At 39.4% G+C, this 26,987-nt stretch overlaps 1 protein-coding gene across 1 annotated transcript in view; it reads left to right on the forward strand.

Annotated features, from left to right (window-relative positions):
• Nucleotides 1-26,987, forward strand: part of DPYD (dihydropyrimidine dehydrogenase) — a 367,931-nt gene that overhangs the window by 298,192 nt on the left and 42,752 nt on the right. The window contains exon 20 of the mRNA XM_040610420.1: nt 16,872-17,051. Coding sequence (XP_040466354.1) covers nt 16,872-17,051 — 180 coding nt within the window. The remainder of the gene's footprint in view (nt 1-16,871; nt 17,052-26,987) is intronic.

Here is a 26,987-nt window from a genome sequence, read left to right on the forward strand (position 1 = left end):
AAGGCGAATGGAAGGAAAAGAAAATGAGTAATTTCTATAGACAGTCTTACAAGAAATACACTTGACTGGGACCAGACTGAAACTTTTATTTGCTGCTCAGGCAAGATATATTGTCATAGACAGAAGCAGGCGGCCTTATTTTCACGGGTCATCTTTGGAACATAATTAGGACTATGAGAATCATTGCTGTTTTCCCTCTTAACAAGGTTATATGAATAGCCAGCTAATATACTTTTCCCTGAATCCCATCTCTTGTCACTTACATGTCCTTGGTATCAAATGCCTAAGTTGTTCCTTCAATAGTCAAAACCTCTGCTGTTTATCCTAACAGCTTTGACAGTTCACTTCTGCTTTCTCAGTACCAAATCACAAAGCGAGTACAGAATTTGGAGATGGCATCAAATAAAGTGATCTACTGAGTGATTCACCATATTAGGATTCACTACACAGCAAGTCCCTAAGTTAAGTGAGTAGAAGCTGGGACTGTACTGGGGGAATTGTGTATGCATCCCATAGCTTTAGCTCAAGTATCTGCTTTGGACACTGTTGGAGGTGGTGCTGAATAGACACTTGGACTGACACAGTACCGCACGTTTTGTGATCTTACTTGATGTTTACAAAACCCTGAGGACACCTTATGACCAATCCAGAGGCAGAAAGCAAGCAGCCCGGGCCTTGGTGCTGCCGGAGTGAACTCTGTGTGCGGCTGTGCCAAATGAGGGTACTGCCACCGCTATCACTACCCTGTTACACAGAATAGCATGTGGGTGTTTCTTTGTTAGCAGTATTTGAAAAGGCTGGGGAGTGTCAGTTCATCCAGCTTCAAACACAGTCTGATATCACTTAGCAGCACAGGTTGTATGACCCATCCGCACAGCCCAGCTACAGCGCCGGGGAGGGCAGCACTTGCATGGCCGTTGGGCTTCCCTTCATTTTGCCTAGACAAGAGTCCTGTGTCTTCTCTGCCATGAGAGGGGGGCGTTCATGGGCTAAGATAATACGAAGGCTTTGTGTGAGTTGATTTAATTGCGATGTGGCGTATCTCTTAGAGAAGAGGCTTATGAATAATAAATGTACCTCCATTAAAAGCAAGATCAGGTTTTCCTCTGCAGCTATTTCACCTACAATCATTTCTCCATTATTTTTTCCAATTGCTTTTATTTTCAAAATGTGGGGATTTATTTTCCATTTACAAAATCATCATACACAGGAATGCAAGTCAGGAGTCAGGTGGTAAGCCATATTTTGATATATGCTATAACCATCTCAGGTGGTATTAAGCAAGCAGCTATACTAGGAAATGGTTTGGGGATAGAGTTTCAGTGTTTAAAGTGTGTTCTATCCCCTCCTTTAGAACATGGAAGGCAACATCTTAGTAATTTTACTGGCAAAAGGTTCATGTGTAAGAAACTTTTGCAGCTTTATATATATAGATATAGAGATATAGATAACAAACTGGATCATTGTAGTCAGTATTAGCTGGGATTAAAATTTTGTACAGCAATTTAACAGTGTTCTTCCACTTCACGGACTTCAGAAACAGTTACAATAGGACCACATTTGTTTTTTAATTTTTCATTAAAAATGCTGAAACACAATTGTTCTTCCACTGATTCCATAGCATTATACTTTTTTGCAACATACCCATATCCACCAATCCCTTTTCAGTACAGGCATGAAATTTGAAAAAATAACAACTTTATTTATGGAGATAATCCTGCACTCATTGCATACCAAAAGCTCTAGAAATGTCTAGCTGCATCTTTCTGAGGTACAGCTCATTACTATGGGCTTCTAGTGAGGCTGAAGTATTTTTTTTTTTAATTTAAGTAAGCTTTTTTTAAAGCTCTCATTTATCAAAATAAGATGTATATCAGATTTTTTGCATCTTTTGCATCATGTATGTGATTTACCATGTCACATTGATGGTTTGTTAGATTTTTGCAAGGCTTTGAAAGAGACATACATTTTTCAAAGTCATCTCACTGTAGGAAATTAAAAATGGAGACAATTATAGAAAATTCCAGTGGAAAGAGAAAACGCATTATAGAAAAAGCAATAAAAGCGTAAAAATATTAAAGTAAAAATCACTTCACAGTAGCCTGTATGATTCAATTGTAGATCAATATTGTGTAGTTAATGCATTAGCAGTAGAGCATTAATTTGCAATTACCGCAGGTGATCTGATCCTCTGTGTTCTGTCCATTGACATAAATGACCTTTTGTTGAAAGAGATTCTGTAGTCATTATTTCTAGCAGATGTAGCAAAAAAAAGGTAGAACAAAGGGGTGCTTTCTGAACTATACTTGTTTCATGGTAGAGTCTCTTTACATTATATTCTGGTATGGAATACTTTTGTTAATCTTGAATATTGGTCATTAACTTGTAAAGAATATGGGTTCCTTTTCAAGCAAATTTCTTTTCTTACAAAATGTGGAGGTCACATGTGTCCCGTTTTGCTCCAAACGGATGTATAAGGGTCTCTACATAGCAACGATTTAAAATCCACCCATATAATGGTGGATAGAAATGTGCTACATTCCTGCCTGTAGCTTTGCCCCAAGCCCTGTTTCAGACTGACCTTCACCCATCTCCCACTTGCCCTGAACGGGATGTAGTACCTTGCATCCTGTTCCTACAGGAATTCCTGCAGTCTTCACCATGTTATATTTGGTCCATGCACACCTGCTGCCTCCAGACCTTGCACCATGACCTTCCTTGTTTCTCAGGCAAGGGACTAAGGTGGGAATATACCTCACCTCAGAGCCAGAGCTGCTGTGATGCTGGAGCTGGCCCATGCCCTTCTCTCCTGCCCCACACCAGCTGTGTAGGATACCTAAGGGATCTGAAGAACAAAACTGTTCTGGAAATATGACAGCCCATGATAGGAAAGCAATAGTTTTGCCTCTGGAAGATAAAATCTCCCCCCAACACAGAATGCCGTTGATTTTATAAGAATACTTGTCTTTTTTGTAATGTTTTCAAGGAACATTCCTGTTGGTACCTCTTTGGAGGCAGAGTCTCAAGGGATTCAGGACAGTTTGATCATTATTTTTTCTTCAGCAGGCTTTTTACTGAAGCACTTAGCTGAGGGATTTTTATAACAGCAGGATGGTCCTTTGTGTTTGAATAAACAAGCTTTTCCATAACAAAATAGTGGGACTTGAACTATGAGAGAGCATTATTGTATTTGTGCAAATGTGAAACCCTGTGAGGAACCCTTCTACATTGTATAAAATGTCCTGGGTATCAGAAAATAACAGCAAGGCTCTGAAAATATAATCACTGTGAAATGACAGGGGAAAAAAATACCATTTCATAAACATTTTGTCACATCTTAATATTTAGATGTTACCATTTTCTCCACCCCAATCTCAAAAAAAACCCAACCCACCTGCAAAAACCCATGAAGTAAAGGTATGCTGTAATCATTTATCATATTTTTCCCCATTTTGTTTTTTATTTTCATTAAGGTCTCTGATGCAGTTTCTCTATGATTTTTTACAGCTACAGAACTGCAAAGTACAGAGCTTGTTCTGCATGTACTTAATTAGTGTTGTTTTAAGCCCATCTTGGTGTCTAGATGAGGCCAAAAAAATTCTCATCCAGGAATTACAGTTTATGCCATTTAATGGTATGGAGAGTGAAAAAGTAAGAGGTTGAAAACATGGGAGTGCAGAGTAGGGCAGTGATGGAGCAGGCTATTTTTTTACAATTCCAAGTCAAGTTTTTGATGACACTTGGGAAAAAATATATTTTGTCTTGTAACCAGAAGTGCTTTTGAGTGGTCAGTATTTTCCTTGTGTCTAATCTCAGCTCTGTGCAAGGAGAATGAAATCAGGTGGGTGGCTGCAAGTCTTAAACACCCACAGGGTGCCGTCGGTGTGGCAGAGAAGGCTGGACTTCTCCTGCTTGGATTCACCAAGTGCCCACCCTTCCTATGCCCCCAGCTCATCCTTACACCCGTGCCTGGGAGGCACAGAGGCAGAAGGCTTTGCTTTGTGCCAGCCGCAGAGTGGTCTGTGGGTGGATAGATCTGAGAAGGGGCACACTTTGACAGCAGCTGGACACCCTGAAGTTTCTGATGCAGGCTGTGGCTCAAGGGGTAGAACAACAAAGCCTTTCTGTACAACTCTGTCCATGATACAGAGAAGTTAAAATGTTGGACCTAATTCTTCTTGCCAATTAAACTGATGACTGAAGAATAGACTGCTGGATGTAGTGGCAGGCCACCAAAATGATACAAGACAAGATTCAAGGGTTGTCTCTTTAAATCCACCAACAATTTTAAGGACCAAAAATACCATTTCAGGCAAAACCACTTATCAGATTTAAGTGCTTTGAGATAAATGTAGTCTCATGTAGAAACAGCAAGTTTTAGCCCGTATTTCCAAAGAAAGTTGATATGTTTTTATATGTACTTTTGAGTATCATCAGTCAGATTTGAGCTTTTGGGCCATTTTCACTGAAATTTGCCAAAAGATAGAAAGTATTTTGCTATAGCAGGTTTTGAGACAACAAAAAAGTCAGGCAGGGGAGAGCGCATACCTGCATTCCTTCACTGTAAGCACAAGCGTACTATGAGCTCACCTTTATTAGACCTCTGAGAATCCACATGGGACAGTGCTGTTAGGACTCTGTCAGCCACAGGAAAGGCTTTAATTGGCAGTCACACCTTATTAGACGTCAGAGAACCCAACCAGGAGACACAGAGCTGCTGGAAGCCAGATATCATTAGCTCCGCTGCTCACAGAGCTGCACGCTTAAAAAAGTCTTCAATGGACGCAGCACTGAATGGAGTGGCCCTTCTCTGAAGAGCTGAAATTTACAGTACGTGCAGAAACAAAAGAGGGAACAAAGTGCTCTTTGAACATGTCAACCTAGAAGAAAAACAAATGTGAGAGAGAGAAGAGTTGGGACAGGCATACTCAAGCGATCACTTCTGATAAACATTTCATTGTTTTCTGCTTTTGTCTTAGCTCAGTGCTAATTACAGAAACTCAACTTATTCTGTCTGTCTGTGCTAATAAAAAAACGTCATTAGAGGACTGCCACGCTTGCTCCATTACAGATGCTTGGGATGGGAATTGCTAATTGATCATGAAAACTTTCTGTGAGCATTCCTTTTAATGGACATCTGAATTTGTCAAAGAGCAATCTAGAAAGTTTTTTGGTTATAGTTGGAAAACAGTATCAAATTAGAACAAGTTTTCATTATTGATTTTTACTTTTATTATCTTGCCACCTTTAATGAAAAGTTGCAATATTCAAATCAGGACTAAACTCTAAGCTAATAATGCCTTTTATTTTGTGCAGTTTTGCAGTAGTTTTACATTTTATTTTGAGCTGCTTATGGGACTTATCTATTAGCTTTCCTTTATTTCTGCTCATTTCACCAGCTAGTAAATGAGGTCTACATAGATAGGATTGTTATTTCATAAATCTGTAAGAATGAATCCAAGCTCGTTCTATAACAGTTGCTATTTGTCATTCTTATAATGGATTCTCATGCAAAGTAGGTTTAACTATCACTGAATGATAATAATTATTTAATAACAATTAGGTCTCAGTTGAGCATCAGTTCAAACGCTGTCCTATACCAGTCACTCCCAGCCTCTGTAGAGGATTTGTTCTCTGCTCTTACACCTGGGGACACTGAGCCGCCTTCTCTTTCCTCTTCTGCCCAGGGGTCTACCCTGCTTCCCTGGGTCTGGTGACATGGGACTTTTAATGGTTGAAGAGATGTGAAGAATAATTGCTTCGGCATCATGCTCTCTCCCAAGGATCCACAACATTGCTTGTCTTTCCAAAAGCCACTACTGCTGCACCTATTTTTGATGTGGATTCACACTGCAGGTGTGGGTTCCTGCTGCTGCTATCTTACTGAACAAACACAGAGCTGTCCTCCCTGTAGATAAAACCACATGGTGTGAATTGACATCTAGTGAGTTTTGTTTAAAAGTTTACAATGTAAAAGCAATATGGAGATGCGTCTTCAAAGGAGGTTGAGTTAAGTGTTGAAGAAATTGTGGCCAAGTCGTTTTACTCAGCTCAGGTTGCTTTCAGACACAAAACTAGCTCTGTTGTAGATAGAGTTCCCCTTGTGTACCAATGTGGAGGTGACTGGAAATTGAATCTGAAAATGTACGCAGCTCCTTGTTGGATATTGAAAATGTAAATAGAAGGAAAGATAAGCACAGTGGAAAATGATGAGTTTCTTTTTTCCTTACTGCCATCTCAAATAATTACTTAGGGAATTTCATGTGTTTTGTTTTAAATTATATGTATTGTAACTGCAGGGGACTTGTTTTTCAAAAAGGGGAAAGCGTAAAACATTCAGGATTGCAAAGCTTTTCTGTCAGAGAAGTTTTTCTCAGAAATGTTATGGGTCATACAAAGAAAGTACGCATGTAAGAAATTTTCCTTTTTTGTATAGTGGCAGCTCTGTTATCTTTCAGTCAGAGGCTGTAGCTGGCAGTGAAAGGAAGACAGGGAGAGCAAGCAGTGGAGGAGCTGTGCTCAGGGAAGGCATGGTCCTAGAGTTCATGCCAGCACAGGCACGCACAGCTGTGCAGCTTGGCTCAGGCTCCGTGCAGGGCTAGCTGGAGTTTGGTGACTGACCTGCCGATTTTCCCAGTGGTAGAAAAATCTTTTTTTCTGCCCAGGAAGGAGGCAGCAATCTGGGAATATGAGCCCTAATGCCTTTTTTGAAGTTCTTTTCCTACTGCAACACAAGCCCCCTGACACAACTTGATATGGCTGGCAAGAGGTCCTTTTATCCATGCAATTTGAATGAAAGAAACAAACAGAGAAACCATTTTTCTGAAGCTGGCAGTAGTTTAAGAAAGGGTTTAACTTCCTTCAATACCTGAGTTATGTCACTGCTTTTCTTGCTGGTATTTATTATTTGGAAAGAGATAGGTAAAACAATCCCTAAGGAAAAGTGGAAGTGGGTTTTTATCTCAGACACGAAGGACTCAGAGGGTCAGAACTATTTTATTCACATGAATCTCACTCTTCAATGGACACAGCAGCTGCTGCACAAATTCGTACAGGCAAGCTGATAAAGGATGAAAGTAATTTTAGCTGAAATAAAATGTGAGAGTACTGGAGGGAAAGACTCACAAGGATGAGGGGTTAATCATTGCAGGACTGAACTGAGATTCCAAAATGGAAAAATTGCTTTTCTCTTTGATTTTGAGAGGTCTGCAGCTTTCAAAATTCTGATCACAGGAGGATGTCCCTTAGTAGATGGTTCTCATTAGAGTTTGTTGAAAACTTCTTTGAGGAAACTGTTTTTCATTGACAAATTTCCTTTAATCAAAGTAGATCTGGGTTCAAGTCCCTGCTGTATCTAATTTAGAGTGTCCTAGGGTGAAGAAAGCTGAAGCTTTACTCTGGATCCGTTATGCATTATAGGACTTGAGTATTACCAATGATCAGGAAATAATTATTCTGTCACAGGGAAGTTTAAGGATGGAAAAGTTTTCCAGTTTAATAATCAACATTCTAAAAATGTGTGGAATTAAGAAATTTAAAGAAATATTATTTGGGTGAATGAAATCTGTGTTTCAATCATTTTGCAACATGTTTTAGTTTTGACCTTTTCATTCCAATTAACTTGGATTGCAAAACAGACATTTTCAAGTTAAATGGAGCCATTGCATTCCATGTTGTCAAACAGCACATATTGGTAATTCTGAAACTTTTCCACACATTTTTCAGAACACAGTTCTTTTCTGAAAAGTGTGCTTTCCTAGAACCACACTCACTTCTGACAAATATGCCTTTCCAAAAATGGAATAATGGACCAGCTCCAGTCCGGAGAGGATGGTGCTCCTGTTGCTTAGCTCTCAGAAAACAAAATCTTAAAAGCACTGCTAACTTCTGACTAAATGTGTTATGTTACTTCATGACTTTTAACATCAAACCACCAGATCTGAGTGATTTAACTGATACCTGCTTTAGAAATATCTTTGGAGGAGCTGGAGGATGCCACTCATGGAAATGAGTCGAGTATACATCTGCCTGGCACAGCTGCTGATGCTGTACCAGCAGCTGTAGAACCACTGGGAGAACTGAAGGATTTCATTTTTCACAACAGTACTTATAAGAGAGAGGTGAGACCTTTGGGTGTTAATAAATGAAATGTGAAGTGATATTCAACATATATTTAAAGATAGTTGTAGAGCCTCTATATGTGATTGGACTGTTTACACAGGGGAGTTGGTTCATCTGCGTTCAAAGATATCTTACATTTTGTAGATCTACAATGCAATGATACAGTTTGCTATAGATGGCTGATTATGAGGCTGTTTCCCACACTCCTCAATGCTCAAGGAATGTAGAATCATATTTGTTTTCTTAGGAAAGATGATCATGATCAACACTTTTATCAGTGTGTGCCCACCTACTGCATAAAGGTCCACTTTGTAGTTCCAAGAACTGACAGAATGCTTTAGTGAGATAAGGAAATATAACCATTCCTCTAGAGGTGGTTGACAGGGGGGAAAAAAAGAATTACCTCAGGGAGTCTTCTGAAAATTCTTGATTTCTTCCATTTTTCCCCTCTCAAAGACATGGGATACAAAATTGCATCATTCAGAGTCCCTTGATAAGTACGTTTCCCACTCCCAAACACTGTTTAGCTATTTAGATCAAAGATACATTAATTGGCAGAGAGGAACTTAAGGGGAGAAAAAATACTTTTGAGTAGGCTAGGAATTAATGCGTCAGATAACATTCCTGAAGGATCCCTTACAGTGCTCTTATCCCCTGCCGTGCCCATGTCTGATAGGTGGCTAATGGATTCTGGACTTTTTTTCTCTTCCTTCGTTGTTGGCCACTCACATTTGCCCAAGGTTGCTGAAGTGCAACACACAAAGAAGGTCTGTCTTTCACCCCCAAAAATCAGGTCTCTGGGGTTGCTGTGCCTGTGGGAGTAATAGTCACCTTGGTGCTGGGGAGGCTTTCATTAGATCCTGTCTCAGGAGGCTGCCGTGGCTTCAACACAAGCTGTATGGCTCTTCTTGCTGCCCAGCTACTGCATCCTTGCTTCCTTACCTGTGGTCCCTGCCTTGATGCTCCGTAAATGTCAGCTCAGCTCAGCTCTGCTCAACACCTTGTCAGTGTTACGTTGTCCTGTTGTAGAGAGGATCCAAGGTATACAGGAGATAGAGCTCTTACCCTGAAAACTTGTCTGGCATGGACTGGAGACCTTCTCCTTTTAACACATTTTGAGCTTCCCTACTTGCTGACATTAGCCTGTATTTCTGATTAGAATGACATTTTACCTCAAGCTTGTCTGATGAATTCACTTGAGGTATAACAAAATAACCGAAATACTTCATTATTGACACCCACATGACATCAGACCATCCAGTTATATTTTTTTTTATATGTATAGATTTCTTAAGCCCTATGTGAATGGTTGCCTATTCTGCAGAGCCTGGAGTTGTTGGCATCTTTGAATGTTTCTTCTGTGTGTTGCCCCTCAAGTGTCACTAGTAAGCCCTCAGCTCATTAGGACTTCAAGTCTAGGACTTGGTAAAAAAGATTATGTGGATTTTTCCCACAATTCAGACAATTCATTGACATAGTATTTGAGTCCTTCAAACTACTTTCTGAAAGCCATATTAGACTTTGGAACAAATAGTAGTTCATTAGTTCATGTATATTAGCTCAGTTCTGATGTTTTAAAAAGGCTATCAACTATCATCCAAATCAGTTTTGCATCTTGATCCAGTATCTGAAGCCTTGTTAAGGAACATCCCATCTGCTAACCTATCTCTCTAGAGTCATTTAAGCAGCTAATGTGAATGAATCAAATCATTCCATCTGTACTGTATCAATATTTGGGAAGCTTTTTCTTAGTTACAGATTTGTTCTTTAAAACAAAGAATCTCATTTTTTTCCAGACAGTGTACCACATTGTCTGATAATCCACTTCCCCTACTGTTCTTAACCCTGCAGTCCTCTAGCAAAAGTAGTAATTGCTGATAGAAAGGGTAATTTAGGCTATGCATTTAATATGCTGGTAAGTCAATGTTCAATGAGACATGGGGAGGAACAACCACTGTTGCACAGGCATCCTTTCCATAGATATTGGTATCCTGAAGATCTTAAGTACAGAAACCCCTCTCAGAGGAGATTTTATTTGTCTGCTTACTCTCACATCGCAGCTTTTGCCACATTACTGTGAGTACTGTGCCAGACAACCAATGCTGAACGTACTGCTTTTTACTTTGTAGATCTGGGCACATCTGAATCATTGTACAGGGACTAAAAACCATACATTTTGATTTCCATAGACAAGAGCTATGCAGCATGAAGATTGCGTGGCCCAGAAAGTTCTCCCTTTAGCTGAGTCAGTTTTGCTCGTTGCTTTTGAGAATAAATTTTAAATTGTATGTATGCCTTACCCAGATAATAATCATACTCCTGCCCACTAAAATGAAATAAATTTTCTTTAAGGCTATCTATCCATATGGATACCCAGGTGGGTACAAACAAAATCCTTCCTGAACTACCTTGCATTCATTTACAATTTCAGTCTTTTTCCACCAGATTCTTAATCAGTAGGGACTAATCAAAAGAGCAGTAGCCTCAACTAGTATGAAAAACAGCTTAGGGTCATTCATAAATGCATCTCTAACAGGAAGGTGGATTTATGTCTGTAATACTATCAGGAAGAATTTTTAATACAAAAAGAAAGCTTCTATAAAAAGATGATAAATAATGCTAAAATTGAAAATAGAATATAAAATGAAAACAGTAAAATCTTTTGCTTACCATTTGGGCATATCAGTAAAAATATTTCAATGGAAGCTAACCAAATGAATGGAAAAGCAAAATTATTGATCCATTGTAAAACCTCTCACAGGTGTCTCGGGGGAATAATAGTTGTTTATCCTTTGCTCTGGTAAGAATATTAGAACTGTGAAGTCAAAGGCCAATTTCCTAATCGGATGGCATTTTGAGAGCTATTTTATTTAGAGATCCTATGTAGTTTAGAACCAAAGCTGAAATAAGTCTCCATCTTCTGGGGTAACAAGATGGCATTCTGCTAAATGCTAGAATTTTATCATTTGAAGGGGGGGGGTGGGGGGTGGGAAGTAAAAAAGCAGCCAGCAAAACCTAAGAATATAAAAGCATTTGAGATCTCAGAAGGAGTTTAAATCAATGCACTGCCACAGTTACAGCACAGATGAAAGAGCCTGCTGTCTCAATTGCCAGGAAACTACTTAGAAACTCACTTTTTTTTTTTTTTGGTAGTCCGTTACATTACCACTAAATGCAATATAAGGGGACATCACTGCTTTGATGTTGTACAGCTACAACAAATGGAAACTAATATGGTAGAACAGTCAAGCTATGTGATTTGCATCTGTGTATACAAATATATACCCATCAATCTTCTTACTTCTAGACTGTGTATCACTGCCACCCATCTGCCTCCTTACTGTTTAGTTCTGTTTCCATAAAAATGACAATTATTTTACACCTATATTTTGAAGGGAGAAACATTTATTTCAGAGGGGTGGAAAAATCAAAATTTTCTCCCAACTATTACTATTGTCTCCTACTACAAATTTATTGTTGGAAAAGCGTTTCAGTAGAGCTTTGAGACAATTTCAAATAGGAGCATGACTGCTGCCAGACATTGGAGCATTCTTGTTCTCACAGCTCTAGTCACACCAAGGATACTTACAGTTCTTGCAAAGCAACACATTATTAAACAGGCTAGATTCTCTGACCTGTTCCAGCTTTTTGCAGGGAGCTAGTTGTATATGAGGTTATAGACACACTACTTCTTCTTAGTTGAAAGTAGTATAGGGAAGAACTGATACAAACATGTCTAGTTCTTCATCTCCTCTGCCGCCTCTGCTGAAATCCCTGCTATTGATGGAATAGAAATGATGCAGGTGGGGACTGGAGTCCATTTTTGGCACAGTCTTATCCACCATCACCTGTCCAGCTGGAATTTCACCATATAATAATAAGTTAGTGTAAAAACTGAAGGTCACAGGGTAAGAGAGAGTGGACAGAGTAATGACTGAAAAGGAGTGCATTGCTTCCTCTTTCTACTGTTAAAGTCGTTTCTCCTTTGCAACATCCCCCAGTAGGTAAATGCAAGGATTACACTGAACAGGAATTACTTTAGTGGGTGATCTGACTGGAAATGCCTCAGCCACTTTGACCAGGTTCTGCACAGATGGCACAGGTCTTCCACACAGTCCCACAGGGTATGCCAAAGTTTGGACAGGAATCACATCCATTTTTGTAGAGAGCGAAACAAAAATAAAATGCAGTATCAGGATATTTTTCCCATTGCTCCTAGAAACATAGATGGACAAAACCTAAAAGGTCTTACACAGACCTTACACAGAGATCTCAATGAACAGTACAGGGGGGTTGCCTCAGTAAAGACTTCAGAAATTGGCATCTCTGTTGTGTAATGATTCTGCTAAAAGCAAAGGTATTTACAGTGGTTTATAGCTGATGTGGTAGCACCTGTCACCAATAATGAACTTTTTCTTCAAAATATGTAAATTAAAAGTTTCAGATCGATGTGAATGATTAATAACAATCATGTAACCTGTAAAATTCTTTTTGTGCCATAATAATCTCCTGACAATTCTTTTCCAGTTCCTCAAGTAAGATTTTTAATGGGTCTAAATCCTTTGACAAAGTTAGACTCAGTATTTATCTTTATTTAGTAATAGAGCAGACAGGTCATTTCTTATGCAAGACATCAGCAGGAACCTTTGCATGCCTATGCCATCATTGCATTTTGCAGAACAGTTTTACTTAGAGCCTTAGCCTGTGATTCATTTCACATCCCCATTCCCCAATGAGATCATTTGGTGTGTGTGTGATTTACCAGCAGCAAAACAGGCATTGTGTCTTTTAGTACCTCAGACATGTCTGTATAGATTAGAATTGTAACCTACAGTTGCAACTTAAACTGGACAGTTTCAGATTTCAGAATACTGAGAGCACGATATAATTGATCATACATAGCATCTTGGCCTGCTTGTCTATTTTGGGACATAAGGGGCAGTCATTGGCGTCTGGATCTGGGGGAAAGCAGAGGAGGTCAGATGTTAAAAATTGAATTGTAGCAGTTCTACTGCCAAGACAGAGCCAGGCAATGCAGTAAAACCAAGTTCATGCGATGTTATCTCCCTGTATATTAATGCAGTATTAATACTCTGCATTACCTTTCTAAGCAGGAAAAAAGTCAGCATCTTTTTCTTCTAGCTCTGATCCAAAGCTGGAGACAAACACAAGCAAGACAGCAGGACAGCATTTGTCAGCAGGGCAGCCAACAGCTTCATTGTGATCTGGACCTCACTCTGTCCTACAGGGCCTGTCTCTCATGTTCCAAAGAAGAAAAAGTTACTTTCTACCTAAATGTTTCAGGTGAAAGCCTGGGTCGGTGAACAGTCATAAAACAGATTCACTTGGATTACATAGGATCAAGGGATATCAAACAGGTGCCATCTCTGCTATGCAAAGTTCCAGCACTACTCCTGCCAGAACCTGGGCTGGTAAAATACATGAGCAACTCGTCCACAGTGACTTTGTTTCTTATACTTGTCTGTAATGTCCACAGGATACGGACGGATGGTCTGGTACAGTATGACCATGTATATGTTCTCCGTTGTGAAGTTACATCTTTGTTCAGGCTTTTACTTCAGGTTCTAAAGGGAAGCCCATTTTGCTGTGTTTAGTTGGTAATAACATGATGCTGAGGAGGGGAGCTGACCAGGCAGGGCTGGTTGCAGTTCAGTTTTGTGCTGCTAGTCTGGTTGGTGTGCAAGGCATGGTCAACAGCTGTTAGAGCAGCACCCTGCTCACCTTTATCTCCTGTTGAGGTGGTTTAATAAGACACTAAATGAGAGGTGGTAGCAAACAAAAGGTAGTTCCATTTTAAATATGGCTGTTGCTGGACTGCTTTTCCTACTCTTCACACCTGTAAAATAAGATACCAGCAGAAGAGGGGACTTGGCGATTAGCTTTGCAAGGGAGGGGAAGCATGCCTGTTCCCAGTGCAAGCAGCGGGAGCGAAGCAGGGGCATTAATGGTGTGTGCAGATGGGTTGGTTCAGTTCTCTGGCGATTTTTCTGGATGCGTGAGTTTGAATCTCACCTGGTCTATTACCCTTCCACTTCTTCTGTGCTGAAAAGAGGCCATGGTGTCATTTGAACTGGTGATTCAGAGGCAGCCAGGTATGATGCTAAAAACCTCTCTCTGTGGTGTAGAAATTGTCATGGCTGATGGGTTAGGGTGACCTTTTATTTTGATTTTGTTCACCACCTTTTAAAATGCAGCAAAGGCTTCTGCATTGATTCAGGCAAGGTACTGTAAACATAAAACACAATCTCACCGTCTAATTTGTGCAACACAAGAAATTTCAAAGCTCCGAATGTTTTTGAATTTGCCAAAATCATGGCAAAACTATTTCTGTTGGTTTTGTATGTTAATGTTTGCATCTTTCTTGTTCTAGGAAAGGCCCATAAACATAAGCACTTGCTTTTATCACAGTGAAATCAGTGAAAGGCATGTCTTTGGTTAATTATCTGCACCACTGGGCACCATAGTCATAAGGCTCCTACAGAAGAGTAGGATCATCTGAAACCACTTGCTAATTCTGTTTCTAAGTCTTTCCATTTCAGTTAACATTTTTCTTTAGTGCAGAGATCTACATTTTTCTTAAAAAATTACATTTTGCCTTTGGTTCTGGAACCTACCTCGCTTTCCAAGGAAGGCGAACAGCACACTGCATATACACTCACAAGGATCAAATGTTAGCTCTTAGTGTGATATCATCTTTGCACATTTTTATATTACTGCAGTTCATAACACTGTACCACAAGATGGAAAACAGTAGAAGCCTCTTTATTTATAAGGTTATTACAGGTATCCTCCAGTGTATCTCATGTGTATACATCCTGTCAAAATATTTCAGGATTTTGACAACAGTGCCTGAACTTGTTTCAAGTGACATGACATGGCTTTTAACTGTATTTTTTTTACAGTTTTAGTATTTTTAAGAATAGCTAATAAAAGTGTTACCCATGCACTAAAAAACAGGGAATCCGTTGGTGAATAAAAAGGTTTAAATAAGCATCAGTTGGGTTTTGCAGTTAAATAACCTGTACAGGAAATCATTATGATGTGCTCTATAATTGCTGTGAAAAAAAAATCTTGAATTCTATGGAATGCGTAACAGACCTAATTAATGCCCACACTGTTTCTCCAGAGAAACAGATTTTGTGTAATGTAAATGTGCTGCATAGAAAATGTTCTTGTGCTTATTTTATAGTTTGCCCTTATTTTTTCCTTGTACAGCTGTAGTGTACGGTGTTTTACAATGTGATGTGTACCTGTCTTCAGAATTGCTAGTTGCATTACCATTTCTGAAATGTGGAAAACAATTCTGTATTTCCTGTATTTTTTAAGTGTTGATGTCAATTATGATCCAAGGTGGGTTTTGCTGTCCAAGGAGTGTGGATGTGTTTGTGCATGTGCACACATTCACTTTCTAAAATAGGTGTCTGTTTCATTGTTGCGTTCATTATGTGTGTATGTAAGTGTAGGTATTATCAGGAGCATTCTTTTAAGCTTTTAGAATAAAAGCTGAATTAGAGGCTGAAAACAACGACACATCTGGAATTTCAAAGCATTTCCAGGGACTGGCAATTAATGGTACTCAACCAACCCTGCACCTCATCACTGATGGATGATTAGAGTTTAGCTAATGCAAAGGTGTTCAGAGAAGAGTCAGGGATATTTTTATTCATTTGCAGTTTGGTGGGAGTTTTCTGTGGGTTTAAATCTGAGCTGATACCCACAAAGTGGTCCAGACGAATCTGTGTAAATGGACAGACTGTTCTCTGCTGTCAGCATTTTTGTGTCTACATGTTAAGCTCTGCAGGTCAGGGATCATTGTTTTGTATGTTTATAAAGCTATATTGCTATCTGTGTTTCTAAAGTATCCAAAATAAAGTGACCTGGCCTAGCAGTACCACTGAATGGCATGTGGTGGTTAGCAGAAGGGAACTGTTCTGTTCTGTGCCTGGCAATGCTCACCCATACTAACAGGTCAGCTTAATGGGTGCTGTTCACTGGGACACTTCTGTTAGAGCCACATTCTTCTCAGGGGTATCCAGTGAAACGACAAGAGGCAACAGGCACAAACTGCGACACAGAAAATTCCATTTAAATATAAGAAAAAGCTGCAGGGGAGATGGAACAGTGAGCCAGGTTACCCACAGTGGTTGTGTAGTCTCTGTCTGTGGGGATATTCGAACCCCAGCTGGATATGATCTTGTGTAGTCTCCTCTAGTTGACCCTTCTCTGAGCTGGGAGGCTGGACAAGACAATCTCTAGAAATGCCTCGCAACCTCAGCAAGTCTGTGGTTTGCTCTACTGGGACCTGAACAGATATATCCGTACTTCCTGAGCACAGCGGTCTGGGGAATACCGCTGTCTGTCTGTAGGCAAAAGTCTGAGCATAGCTGGTGGTTTGCCACTGTGCTTGGCATGCTCAGCACCAGTTCCCTGGAAGGCACGCTTAGGGCTGAACTTGCAGGCTTACTTCTAAACAGCCTTTGGGTCTGGTCTAAGGACTGCCATTAGGAAACCTAGGCACAACTCAGTGTTACTGAGTCCTTTTTCTCCTGGACTGCAGTGGTGGTATCATGACATAGGATTAAGCAACCAATTAATATCCTGAATTCTTGTAGTTCTTTCTCAGTCAAGTTGCAGGAAGGGTCATCTGATAATCAGTAAATCCAAAGAGCCTGCTAATTCAGTACGCTCCTCTGCCTGGATGTTGCTGATAACTGACTTACATTTCATAGGTGTGTAGTGCAATCCAGAATCAAGATTTCACTGTTATTGATGACTACTGCACCGGACTGCGAGCTCTTCTTTACCTGAAAAGCATTGAGGAACTTGAAGACTGGAATGGACAGAGTCCTGCAACCGTGCGCCATCAGAAAGGAAAGCCAGTAATTCGAATCGCTGAACTGATGGGAAAGGTATGTCATTTCGTTGCCATTCCTGTAGAATGACACTATGTCTTGGCTTTGAATGCAATTCCATAATCATTGTATGCAGTTTCTGCCACTTTCCTTGGCTAACCACTGTTACTGTCACCATTAGTCACCAAGTCTTTTTCTCTCGGAGTATTAACAAATACCCAAAGGCAGCTTAAGAAGACAAACTTGAAATGACTTGATATGGGGTAGCATTTTTACTGTAAATATGATCTCTCCACTTGATTCATAACATCATGTCTTTTAAAAAAAGTGTGGGATGTAAAATTGCAAATGCATTGGAACAAGTTCTGGAACTGTTTGTTTTAATGAAACTCAACTCAGTTCAGATTGATACTTTTTAGTGAAACTCAACTCAATTCAAATTGATACTAATATTGTGCCAGACATTCCTGGGTGTTCTAGCCCGGGTGCAAAATTCAGGAGACATGGAAGCCCCCCAGCACTGGACGTGACGAGCTGAGACAGCTTGTCACAAACCAGCATTGACTTGGAAAACTGTATCAGGTAGGAGTGGCCCTTCGGTCATGGTAGCTGAGCATGTCATGGTCTTTCGTGTGTGCTAACTCCCAAACCTTCTGCAAGGCAGGGAAGTTCCAGGTGAGGAACAGTGACACCAAATAATTTAATAGATTCTGCAAGTTTATTTAAACGTAGAAAGTCTGTGATGGAATAGGAATGTAAACTATGGTCTCTGTGAAATCCTAACCTCTAGACTGTCTTTCCTCTCTGCTCTAGTAGTTCCCCGCTGCAAAAGCATATCTGGAGATTTTTGCCAGATGCAATGGGTTGCAGCCACCCCAGTACTGCTCTAGCCCTCCACCAGGGCACTGGCTGATCCATGCTGAGAAGCAGGGAGGTGTAACTGGCTTTCTGCTGATGCCCCGCTGCCTACTGCTCTAAGCAAAATACCTGCACAGCAGGGAGGCTGAGCTTTTGTTTCTGGTTACTAGAGGAGATCACTTTGAAGACTGATTTCAGTTACACATCATCCCTATTGATTATCCTTCCAAAAATCTGATATAACACTGTTGAAAATGTTGTAAAAAGTAAAGAATTACAAAAGAATAGGATTTGGAGTGTCAAACACCTCCAAATCTCTGCTTATCGTTGCTGATGACTGGAGTTGGATTTAGCAGGAGATTAGAGACTCCTATATTGTTGTTGTTCTCTGTGGAGCTCTGAAAATTATAACATTACCTTCCAGAAGAGAAGACAATCCTGTTCCTAAAGCTCTGGATAATACACCGCTTAAAAATAAAAGAAGATATAAGCAGTTTCATTTTCATCTACTTAGGTTAAGCAGTTAAACCAGGCTGAAAGGGTTGTATCTAAACGTCCTTCCTTTAACACCTGTAGAAACATGCACAGCATTTCCAACTCGTGTAACAGAGGTTTGTTGCAATTCATCTTTAAAGCTGTATTCAGTGTTCTTTTTATTACCTTTGTATTTTACTAAACAGACAACCATTGTCAAAGATGTTTCTCCTGTCCTTTAGAATAAGAAAAAAAAAATTCCTAGTCTTTTCCACTTGTCACTACATCAATAATTAACTTAAAAAAGGTAGCATGGAAAGATGCTTTAAGGAAGCATTTAATAATTCAAAGGAATCTTAACTTGAAACAGGTCACATGAAAAAGAATGAAAAACAAAGCCCTATGTAATCTTGTCTGGCTGGCTCTGTTAGACATTTAAAAGGAACAAGGCATACAGAATATAACTGATTGTGTATTTAATTGCCCTTAGCACTGAATTATATCATTGGATCATTGCTACTAAATAATAACATAAAGTTAACCAGGCTGCATCATTGATAATGTGTGCTATATATAGTGATGTATTTTAGGCATAAGCTCAGGATGGCTATTTGTCCAGGAATGAACATCCAAGAGAAAAGGAATAAAAATAATGCAACACGGGTAAAAGGAAATACCATGATAAATGATCCTACTAGGGGCAATCAAATACAAAGGCTTGATATCATTAATATTTATAATATCGTAATTAGCAAGGCTTTGCCTAAGCAGTGTTATTAGTGTAACTAATTATGTTATCATAAACTAAGTTTGCAGTATTATAGGAATCAGTATTCTTACTTTCATAAATTATCATCAATATTGGATTTCATGTACTTGTGCCTAGTAAATTAGTTAAGTACTGTAGTTCATGTAGATTCAAACACAAATATCTGACTTGCTTGGCAGAAAATCCTAAACACACACTTCTGATTCTCTTCCTAAAATAAATTCACTAAAAAACACGTCCTTACTCTATTTGGAAAACAGAAGATAGCCTGTTGATGTGATGTATATGTTCTCATCAACAGAAGTAATGTGTAGGAACATACAAGTTATACATGGAGTGAAATGTGACAGCCAAAATCCTGCATTTATATATATATTTTGCATTATGCATAAATATGCATATATGTATATAAATATGCATAAATAAAAAATTATAACGACCTGTTCAAGTTTGTCTTGGTATTATTGTGAGATGAAATACAGTTTCTTCAGTAAGACCCCATAAGAAGCTAAACAGCAAATACTGATGAACTTTTGCATTAAAAAAAAAAAAGTGAAGATGCTAATTTTGATATAATTTTTATGCAGTAAATGTAAAGATGTAAAGGAATCATCCTCCATTTTCTTACACAGAACCATGGGGATAAGAAGTTCAGGCAATGACAATTTAATGAGAAGGAACTGAGGGAGAAGAATTATTTTCAACAGCATCAAGAACCACTTGCTTTCTGATTGTATACAAACTCATTGAGCCTCTCCAAGTTTTTAATACATTAAAGGGTTAGGACTGGTCGTATTCTCAGCTAAGTATGTTCTTAGTATCTGTTTTGATTCACAGTGCAATACTGAACAAGGTCCATATTTTTATATAGCAGTGAATTATTCTTTTGATAATTCATTTTCTGTCCTGGTTTCAGCATCAAACGGGTGCTGAGTGCAGCATGTTGCCACAGGAGAGTGACACAGTAGAGTTTTGTCATGAAATATTGTAGTATTTGATGACCAGACTGAACTAAAAGATAAATACTTTCTTGTAAATGATACACCTGACATCAAACTGAAGCTGTCTTGCCATGCAGTCACCAGATAAATGACAAACTGAACAGTTATCACTGTTAGTTGTTAACATTTATCACAATAATTTCCTTCCTAAACAGAAAGAATACTAAAAATGCTGTGCTAAATAGTGTAATACAATAAGCAATTCAATAGCAAATGTATCTGCTTTGGGCTGAAAAAGATAATCATGTTGATTAGTACCTGTTCATGCTTCTCCATTAATGAAACTAATACTTTCATCTGATAATTTATAGCCCTTAACATATGAAAAGCATCGTAGCACTGGAAAATATTTTGGAAAGTTGAGTACTGTTTTTATGTTTTTCGTGGTTTCAGAATGTATTTTTTGGTATGTAGATCCTAAATTTATCACCTTTGAGCCAGGTAGTATTTTCTGATAGTCTTTTCAGGAGCAGAAGCTTCTTCCCTTTTGCTAACACGGCTGGAGCCAGTACTTGCCATTGTCCAAGATGTGATCCGTGGTACTGCACTGCCTGTAACAACAGTGAGTTTCCCGCTTAGAATGGCAGCCTCAGCCGTGACTTCCAGTCACTGTGTGATAGTGTTTTCCCTAGCTGCACCAATTTTATTCATTCCTTCCTGTGGTTGTAGCCTTATCCATAACTGCTCCAAAGACAGTCCTAACATAGATACAGAGTCAGACTCACAAAGGTGGACAAAGCCAGTCTTCTGGCCTGCCTTCCTCATTGCTTTTCTGATGGCTTATTTAGTTGGGTTTTTTTCTGTGAGAGGGCCTGACGTTTGAAGCCTTGACACAGATGACTGTCATTAATATCACCTCTGAATCACCTTTCCATTAAATGCATGGAATAAAACTTAGCTTGTCTCAGCTGTAATCTCAGTTTGCAAATCTTGACACCGAGATGAGAGAATGGCAAGGTAATGATGACACCACACTGCTTCTCACTGACGCCCTTGAGGAAGAACTTTTGTAAAAGCTCACTTACCTCAGCATGAATTTAGGACTGAGATCAAGTGCATGATGCAGTCAGGCAGACAGTTAAGATGTAGAGCATGCTCTTACAACCCAAAGTTATTAGGGTGACTGCATAAGAGAGAGGAAGAGCACAGGTAGTATCTTTACAATCCAAAATTAACAGAATTGTGTCTTAAAATAATGTGCCTGAGTTTCTCAGGAAGATACATGACCAGGAGGGATAAAGATAACTGTTCTCACCAGGTATGTGGAGAAGGTACAGTATCCTCCAGAGGTACAATTTGATCTCCTGTGTGTAGTCATTGTCTCACCTTGCCTGTTCATTACAGGACTCTCTTATTAGTTGCTCACTGATCTTACTCCAGAGAGATGAAGTGATTATGTCCCAGAAATGCACTGGTGTCAGCTGATGGTCACAGAAGTGGTATAGTGTTTTTCTGTATAAACTTCCACCTAATGTCAGCTATAAAAATCATACTTAATGCAGTGGCCTCTATACATGCCAGGTAATTAAACTTTAAAAATTGGCAGTCTATTAATTTGGTAGGTGTGAGTTTATAGGAAGAGATAAATATATATGGATTTTTCATACCTTGCTTTCAGCACCAGAAATTTTGCAAAAACTGGTTTGTTTGATCATGTCTAAAGTTTTAAAAAATTAATAAGAAGAAAAAGTCATAATTTAAGAATTTTGATTCCAGAAACATCCAAAACAAACTGATTTTCATAGTGGATCCTCCTCAGCTGTTAAGGTTGTGCTGTATTGAAAATGTTAAAACCATATCTAGTAAAAATGCATTTATAGAAGGTGATTTTCTCCAGCAGACAGATGAGAATGATCCTGAACGTGCACAGTGTATGAACTTCAGTGAAAATTCTCATTACCTTAAATTTAGCAAGCTGCTGATTTTGTTCTCTGGATGCACAAACTTCCCATTAAGACTAAAATATGCACTTCCTTCAAGGATCTATGGGTACTAGAAGCTGAGTCCTCTAAATGGTACAAACCTGTTAAATTCTAACTTGATTGCAGTCAAATCTGAATAGCTTTTCACATGTCAGAGAAAAAAAAAAATTGCTATACCATCGAGATCTCATACAAAATATTAAATTAGCTCTTCTATTAAATAAATACATTGTGAACTCCCAGTCATGCAAGAAACCACTGCAATGCATGCACCAAGTTTTGGCTGCCTTCATATTCTTCAAGACCTCTGACTGCTTTCACAGAGCAGAGGTGTTCACCCTTAGTTTTTCAAAGTGCTCCTTGTTGTTTGGGAAGGCAAGTTTGTCCAGTATGGTAAAGAACTGTGCCCATGTTTCAAGCACTGCATAAAGACAGAACAAATAGCATTTGTGGCCGTGGCCAGAAATACAGAGACCATCTCATTATATGGTGATACAGAGAATGCAGTAAAAAATTAATATTGATGAAGAAAACTTTTTTCCCATATTGCCATCACCGGTTCTGAAGAAGAGTCAGACAGGGGAAAAAAAGAATTTTAGGCTATTTGATCCTTTTTCCCATTAGCTAAGGCTTGCATCTGAATTATAGCTCTCAGCCAGGCAAAGCTTCTTAAGTGTAAGCCAATATTGATCAAGAAACCTCTTGGTTTAGGATATTATGGGAACTATGCATCAGCACACTCAGGGACTGTTGCCACATATGCTTGTTGGGTTGACCAAAAATAAGGCTCTGCCAAAATATATCTGAACCAGCATTTGCGGGGAGATGAGAAAGTAAGTCCTTTCCTCCTGCTTCCCCCTCTCAGTCTTTCACCTCCTCCTCTGACACGATGCAAGGTCTCCACAGGCATGGCTCCAGGTGGGAGCCTGATGATCCCTCTGTGGAGCATCACCAGTAGTGTTTCGGGGAGCACCTGCAGAGCAGATCTCTGCACCCCACCGTGTAAGTCACGCTTACCAGACTTGCTGCCGTTGGCGAACCTCCCAGCATTTGCAAGCCGAAAGCAATTATGAGCCTGACCAATCTGTAGGAAAAAGGACCTCTCTAACATATTTTTTTTCCCCCTTACTGGTCTATTATGGAAGTTTATGTTGTGATTATCTACAGTGCTGTTTCTCACGGAGACTGCAGGTTGTTACATAAAATGTATCTTCCCTAACGGTGAAGCCAATTGCAGTAGAAATGGATAAAACAAAAGGAACTAGGATTATTAAAGTGGATTTAAAGTAGTTTAATCTTTGTGGGTTTTATATGTACTGTATGCTAAATTTGCTTCAAGCACTGAGTTTAGAGTTTCATATTCACAGCCAGTAAATGTGGCTATTAAGAAACAATGTATTCATGTTAACTCCTTGGCTGTGGTGGTTTTAGTGCGTTCACTGCTGGCAATGGACATCAAGCCAGGAAAATCCAACTCCTGATGCAAAAGGATTTAAAAAAAAAATCTAGGCACTGCCAAAAATACATAATTCTTTTTTTGTACTCTGCAGTTTGTTTTACTTAGGGAAACGGCCTGGTCATACCCTGCAGCATGCATTCATTACAGTGATCTTTGACTGGCAGATGCAGAGTAATAAGATGCATATTTTAGTGCTTATTATAATACCCTGTCCAAAAACAACTTGACAAATTTGTGATTTCGACAGTATCTCATTTTGCTGGCTGCAGTGCTCTGTGATTGCCTGGTCCACGTGGCTTCCAGATTATGCATACCACCAATACTGCTCATTAAAATGGCCACAGTTCACCAGTTTCGGTAGCTTGGAACGAACTTGGAATGAATTATTATACAACAAAGAGGCTGCTGTCATGCAGAACAAAAGACAAGCAAAAGAGAGCTTTGGCTTAATGAGGCTAAGTGAGTGTCTCCCCTGCATCACCAGCTACTTGACGGCCTTTGAGCATGGATTTTTTTCTCCACAGGCCAAAACCTTTGGTCTATTATTTTGTGTTTATGCACCTTGAGGCTAATATACATTTTAATATGCTGCACATGGAGAAAAAAATCAGCCATTAGATTAGAACATGTGCACTCCCTGTTAAGTTAATGACAGCCGAACATAGAGATAAATTTAGGTTTTCATATTTAATTATAGCACAGCGCAGTACGTTTAGCAAGGATAAATTGCGCTATTATTATGCTTCATTTTTTTTGACATCTTTTCATATTAACCATGCGCACTTACCCCCACTTCCTCCCCAGTGTCACACATAATGTCTCTGTGCATCATCCTTCTCTAACACCATTAATTTTTTATTCTGTACAGTTGTATATGTATTGTTGTATTTGTTACTTAGGGTTAGCTTGCTAGTTGGATAAAACCATTCAAAACAGCCCTTGTGTTAGGTGATCCACATAAGCGATAAGGACAGAAACGACATAAAAAGAACTGGCCTGCATGGCCAGACGTGGCTTCTCACATCTGCTCCCAGAGCAAGGGTTCCCAGCCCTTCTCCCCCAGATGCTTTCAGCACAGCGCGCACTGTCTGCAACTGCAGAGTGGTAACCCCTTTCTCAAGCAGCTGAATTGGAAATGCCTGAGAAATAATGCATGGACAGTTATATGTGTTCTACAGAATTCTGTAGTTGTATAATATTAATGTGAGAAATGGCGGTGATAATACAAAATGTCTCTGTTCTGAAGAATTTAGCATTGTGTTATTGTATAGGAACTAAAACAGAGCTAATGTTGCAAAGTGTGGTGAGTGCTGTTTGTTGGGGCTTTGTATGTGCGTTGCCTCTGTTTGTCAGAGCTGTTGCTGCAAGAATAGCATCAGGAATTAGGCCAGACCTTAGCCTTACAGAAGACAATATGAAATGAAACATAGAGGCAAGCTGGAACACAATTCAGCCTTTGCGTGTTCCTTAACAAGTTTTAATGGGAATATCTGACAATTTCTGTGCTGCCGTGGATTTGATGGTGGTTTGGGCTATTTGTTACTACCTGAGAGAGCTTTTAGATTTGCTTTCAGCTCTGGGCTGAGCTATTCAGGTAGCTGTGGTTTGTGAAAAATATGTTTGCATGCTTCACAAAATTAAGGGAATACTGCTATTTTCCAAAGTGGATTAGAGCAGGTAATAACTCATAGGAAGAAGATTTTCCTCCTCCCGCTGTGTGTATAAGCAAGTAGAAGATATTATGCTACAGGCTTATTCCTAGATTATTCCTTATTGGATAGTTGTTTCGTGACAAAAGACACTGTGGCTTGATGACCAGAGGGTCATGACAGGAATAATAATCACCGTATGAAAGGGTGTCTGGATCTTGGTGATAAAGCATTCCTCATTGCAATCAGTCAGCACTTGCTGGTGCAAGAATTTTCCTCAATGGCAGAGATCAGCTTTTTCATATTCATTGAGAGCAAATCAGTCTCTCTCCCTCTCCCTCTCCCCCGTCTTTCTCCAACCTTCAGTTCTGTACCGGCTTTTACTGGCAAAGAGATTTTTCTTTGTCAGATGAAACTCACAGTGTTTGGGGATGTTCGGGACACTGCAGTATTTACGGGATTGGTATTAGTTCCAGAACCTTATTCTTTGTGTCCTCACTGAGTAAAGCCCTGGTCAGTAGTGATTGATAGCTAATTGTCTACAGTTCAAGGACCAGCAAATGTGTTGGCAATTAATTTATGTGTGCAAAACTCTTCTCCCTGATTTTGTAAGTGCAGATTTTGATGCAAATTGCATCTGTGAAAGCAAGGTTGTGCCTTTCAAAATGTAAGCTATAATTACTAGTCTGAGAACCTGATGATATGAAATTCTTCCTCTAGAATCTACCCCTAGTGAGAGAAGTCATTTATTAACAATATTGTGTATTTCTAAGCAGTACTTCTAGCCATCTTTTTATTCATTTAGCACTGGTAAAATGCTGATATTATACAAGATGCAGTCTTACAAAGTTGCAGGCTATATCCTACAGACATCCAGATGGCTTGGAAACATCTATGCAGTCAGAAATGGCTCTTCTGTATCTACAGGTAGCTATTATTAGTAAAACCTACTTTTATTTATGTGTTCCCATTTGGCTTATGGTACTAGTCACAGACACACTTACTGATGTGCATGTAAAGACTTGGGCTTTTAGCTTCTGAAAGAATCATTGTCCCTTTAAACTTCTTATCTAAGCAAGCTGTTTACTTAGATAGCAAGGTGCTCTGTGGGCCATAGTGCCCCATGCAAGGACAGTGGGAAGTAAAGTCCATGGTATTGGTCATAGACAGCAGGCTAAGTATTCATTTTCAGCCTGTTTTCCAAGAATTGTGTTATTCTTGTGCTCATTTTGAGAGGAATTTTGGCTACAACATCTCTTAATTCTCTTAGGAACAGATTTGGCCTTAAGCACAGCCCTAAGTCTAGTGGCATGCACAGATGTATGAGAAATCTAGGAGGAGTGATTTACGGTGGGAGGCTAAAAAAGCTAAAACTCACAGGTGTCCACATGTCCTGCCTAAATGATGCGTGAAAATGCGAGAGGTGGAGAACTCGGTGGTCTACAAATATTTGAAGTTTGCAATCAGTGGAGAGAGGGGGATTTTATGATGTAAAGTGAGAACTCAACCAAGACTGATGAGTTGAATTGGAGAAAAAAGGAAGTGTTCAGCAAAAAGCAGGAGAAAAATTATCCTGATTGGAAGGAAAGCCTTTTTGTAGAAATGATGGAGGTTTCATGCTGGGTTGCTGAGACTGAAGGTAGGGAGGACTTTTAAAACTTGAATGCAAGAAGTCTAACAGAAGTACTGCTGGAAGAGATTTCAAGCTGGCAGTAGTATGCACTGGACTTGTAGACTTTTCCTGTCTGACTTGCACAAGCTAGCTTATGGCCTTTTCCAGCATTTCACCTGGGCACTAGGGGCTATCCTTAGAAGCCACTGCATCCTAACAAAGTGTTCAGATAGCCACTGGGTATAAGCC

This window comes from Falco naumanni, chromosome 11 (genome assembly GCF_017639655.2).
Source record: "Falco naumanni isolate bFalNau1 chromosome 11, bFalNau1.pat, whole genome shotgun sequence".
Classification (NCBI taxonomy): domain Eukaryota; kingdom Metazoa; phylum Chordata; class Aves; order Falconiformes; family Falconidae; genus Falco; species Falco naumanni.